This window comes from Notechis scutatus, chromosome 2, assembly GCF_049901735.1.
Source record: "Notechis scutatus isolate UNSWTSFEM ecotype Mainland chromosome 2, rNotScu1.2, whole genome shotgun sequence".
Taxonomy (NCBI): domain Eukaryota; kingdom Metazoa; phylum Chordata; class Lepidosauria; order Squamata; family Elapidae; genus Notechis; species Notechis scutatus.
In genome coordinates this window covers 117,206,483-117,210,704 of record NC_142010.1, presented here as the reverse complement: position 1 = coordinate 117,210,704, position 4,222 = coordinate 117,206,483, and the positions used below count along the sequence as shown (strand labels likewise).

Here is a 4,222-nt window from a genome sequence, read left to right as displayed (position 1 = left end):
TCCTTCCAGGACGGTGTGGATTTCGTCTGTTTTTTGCGCTCCATGCGGACTCGCCGAATGGGCTGGGTCGCAGTCGGAGCTGGGTGAAAATGCGGACACCCACCAAAGGCACTCTCGCTGCCGTCCGGGTTTTTCTCATTGTCGTCCGGATATTTTTTTTTATTTTTTGCAGCCCGGAGATGACAAGCTCACAGAAAAGGGCTTCGGTTCGGGTTTCTCTATTAAAAATTCTTTAAATGAGGCGACGACACGCAATGGCGCGCCTTGGAAGAGCTGCTCCCGTACAAACATTTAGAGCAGGGTGTCCAACCTTGGCAACTTTAGACTTGTGGACTTCAACTCCCAGAATTCCTCAGCCAGCAAAGCTGGCTGAGGAATTCTGGGAGTTGAAGTCCACAAGTCTTAAAGTTGCCAAGGTTGGACACCCCTGATTTAGAGGATAGGATTATTTTTCCTAGAGAAAGTAGGAGAAATCTACAAAACGTTTCCACTCCGTCTCTTTTCACACCTTTTCACACGTTATCACCCCGTTAACAAAGAAACCCCCCCGCAGCTGTTTCAAAATCTTGTGTTTCTTTTAGAGTTTAGAGGCTTTAGGGTGATAATAATGAAGACGTCCATTCGCTCCCATTTAGTTGCAAACGCAGGTCTGCTTTTTAAATTGCTTATTAAAGTAATGCTATGAACATTCTTGGGAATTCAGTTCAGGTAGAATTGGGAGGTGGATAATTAAATGTTGTCTAGTTACTGTTCTAAATTGAAGACGGAAGGCAAGTGTACTATTGGATGGCTTTGCATAATTTATTAAAAGTTAAGACCGTTGAATAGAACACTTGTATTTTGGAATTTAGATGGAAAATACACAGGTAGTTATTAAAATATGTCCTTTTTAGCAATGACAGCTGGAATAACACAACAATAATAAACATGCCATTTTATTCCATAATACATGGAATGTTTTTCCATTAAAATGTCCTTTGTTGCAGATCTGTAACTGCATTCAAATTCTGTAACTATTTAACAAGTCCTTCAAATTAGAGCACATTTTTATGCCAATTTAAGCTTTTCGTTGTGGTATGTTTGAAGTATAGGGTTTAAATACTACGCCTAAGGATGATTTTGAAAAAAAAAAGTCTACCATTGAAAAAGCTGTTGAAATAAGCCAATTCCACAACTTTCTCTAAAATAATGGGAAGCTACATTTTGAAATTGCAGCCGCAATTAATGATTTTGCAGAACTAATATATATTAAAAAAATCTGATAGACTACGGGTAGTCCTTGACTGACAATTTCAATTGTGATCAGATTCTTGGTCATTGAGCAAAGCTGTCAATGATCATGATCTTGGCTCTCCCAATTGTGGTTATTGAGCAAATAATGGAACCGCCATAGGAAGCTGTGCCTTGCATCAGCTTGGGTGTGCCTGTCAGCAACTGCAGAACAATGCAAAGATAAGGGACCCAAGTGTGGGTTGGAAAGAAGTGTCCAGGAACAGGCCAAGGCTTTGCACAGATTGGGTGGACAGCTGAGATGGGGGGAAGAGAGGGGCAGGTACAGGAAGTATTCGTCTACATTGAGATTTAGTACAGTAGTCCTCCACTTCCTTGGGTGGTGTTAAGTACAATCAGCTCCAATCAGTGGCAAGGAATTATGAAGATGAAGTTGCAACAGCATCAGATTGCTTATCTCTGGGTATGATATAGCAGGTATAGCTCTATCTGTCAAGTTTTTGTTAACTTGAGTAAAATGAAAAAAAAGTCACCTTAGAACAGACTTCCCCAATCTTTCCAGCTTTGCGAACCAGTAGGGGTGGGAGAGGGGATGATTGTGCCCAAGTGGTGATTAAGTGTGTGCACAGCTACATTTGCACGAGCAGCAGTTAAGTGCATGTGCATGCAATTGTATTTGAGTGAGTGGGGGGGGGGGGGCGGGGGGGGCCCGCGGGGCGGGGGGGGGGGCCCCGGGGGGGGGGGGGGGGGGGGGGGGGGGGGGGGGGGGGGGGGGGGGGGGGGGCGGGTGGGCAAGTGTATGAGTGCAGCTCCATTTGCACGCCCGTTTGTGCAAATGGAGCACATATGTACATGCTCGGCTGCTGCCTATGTAAGTGGGGATGCCCGCCTACTCGCCCATTGCTTCCGTGGCCCAGTTCTGAACAGCTCACGGCCCAGTAGTGGGTTGCAGCCTGGAGTTGGGGACCCCGGCCTTAGGGCTCTGTCTCTGGTTTTATACACAGCATTAAGCTATGATCTGTTTGCTTTTTTCCTTTGCATATGTATGTATGTACTCACTGCAATTTAGGATTATGGGTAAAGATGCCATTATGCCATCAATCCATAGTTTAACTTACATGTGAATCTAAGTATCAGTCTTAAAGCAGCAGTAGAAATATAGTTTTGACCTGAGGGTGGAATTATCGCCCGTGAAATCTTCCAAAGTTCAACTGCAAACATGCACGTCATCATGCACATCTATTTTACAACTACCTTCTTCTCAGCTGATCACTGCAGTATAAATGAAAATGGGAGACTTTTCATTCTATATTGAGGTTTAATATTCCCCCTCATCCTCCAATATCATGAGGGATGAACATCCTTGCCCAGAAAAAGAAAATCTTAACCCCTGTTGACTGCTGGTTGGGATCTTTTCTTCATGAGGTGTTGAGAAAGTGAACTTTCTTTAAATGATCTTTTATCTTGTCAACTGCTGAACAGAGGAGCTGTCTTAGCATTATCTAGGAAGCAGGAGCTGAGGAGAGGAAGGAGACGTTGGAAGAATCAAATGGAAAACTCTGCAGTTACATTTTGCCATAATTTTCTCTCATGGAATCTGAACATTCTTCAGAAGGATTTTTTATCCTGTGGAAAATTTCAACATTCCTTCCAACAATTAAGAATTAAATGTTTGCTGAATCCCTAGATGAACAGAACTAAGCAAGAAGATAAGGAATCCAACTTGTCTTTTTATTTAGGACAAAAATAAACACAGTGCAATGGAAAAAGCAAAATATGAATATAAAACACAGCTACCCTGTTCATCCCCCATCTTTCTCTTTCCTGTATACTATCCACTGACAAACTGTCAGGATTATTCTCACATCTATATATTGAAAATGTTGATATTCTCACATCTATATTTTGATTTCTTCTTGCTCCTAGATACTCAGTTCTTCCAGTTTCTGAGTTATTACTTGGGTAACTCTGTGCAATGGCTTGTGATAATAAGGATATTCCTGCTCAATCTGATGGAGAACGGTGTTAAGAGTGCGCAGTCTCTCCTCCACCTTATGATGTTCAACACGGGTCATTATCTCAGAACGACATAGTAGGCTGTACCTCCCTTCCTTCACGGCCTGCATGTGCTTCACGCGTGTCTGATTGGACACAATATCTGAAAGGTTCTTAGAAAAGCAACATTGAATTTGTTATTAGAGACAAAAGGCTGCAGGCAAGGCAGAAAGGAATGAATCCCCTCTGCTGCATCTTGAGACTGAATCAACTGATGAACAAAAATCTAGGTAGGCTTTATACAAGATTAAACCCTTTTTTTTAAATAGACAGGGTCCCAAGAAGAAAATTGCATTGTGGGAACTGTCAGTAAAACCCCAAAATAAAATTAAACACTAATATTCCTGCAGATTTGCATGGACAAGTAGATTATTATACAGTAGTTGGTTTAATCCCTGTCTGTTCAGACAAAGAGCTCACCTAGGTAGCTCAGAGAACTTGCAGTTGATTAAGCAGCCTATTTTGCAAATTGTTGCAACAATACAAATTATCAGCATATATTTTGCTAAACGGTAAAGAAATAAAAACTGGACAGGATGCTTATTTGGAATCCATGTAAGAATAGGTATATTTTTCCTCATTATGGAGCAACTATCCCAAGTTGAGTATACAAGGTTACCGCCCTATAGATTAGTCCTAAAGAGAGTTGGAACATGCACTGCACAAATGATCACTCTTGTTACCTGCCGTTTCATTGCTTGCAACTGATCAATTTTTTCATCAAATTCTTCTGCTTCATAATTCATACCAGAAAGTATTCTCTCCTTCTCCATAATAGCTAAGTTGAGGTTCTGCTGCGATCGTTCAAGATGAGTTATGGTTTTGTTACATTCCTCAATATTCTATGGGAATAGAGGAAACGGGAAAAAAATCAACCCTCTTTCCCAGGACCAATCATTTGCCTGACGGTCCTGTGAGAGAACTGCCTACTATAAAT

At 41.7% G+C, this 4,222-nt stretch overlaps 1 protein-coding gene across 1 annotated transcript in view; it reads right to left on the bottom strand.

Moving 5' to 3' along the window:
- Window positions 1-2,940: 2,940 nt before the first annotated feature.
- Window positions 2,941-4,222, bottom strand: part of CCDC40 (coiled-coil domain 40 molecular ruler complex subunit) — a 35,077-nt gene continuing 33,795 nt past the window's right edge. The window contains 2 exon segments of the mRNA XM_087955964.1: window positions 2,941-3,398; window positions 3,969-4,127. Coding sequence (XP_087812090.1) covers window positions 3,153-3,398; window positions 3,969-4,127 — 405 coding nt within the window. The 3' untranslated portion in view covers window positions 2,941-3,152.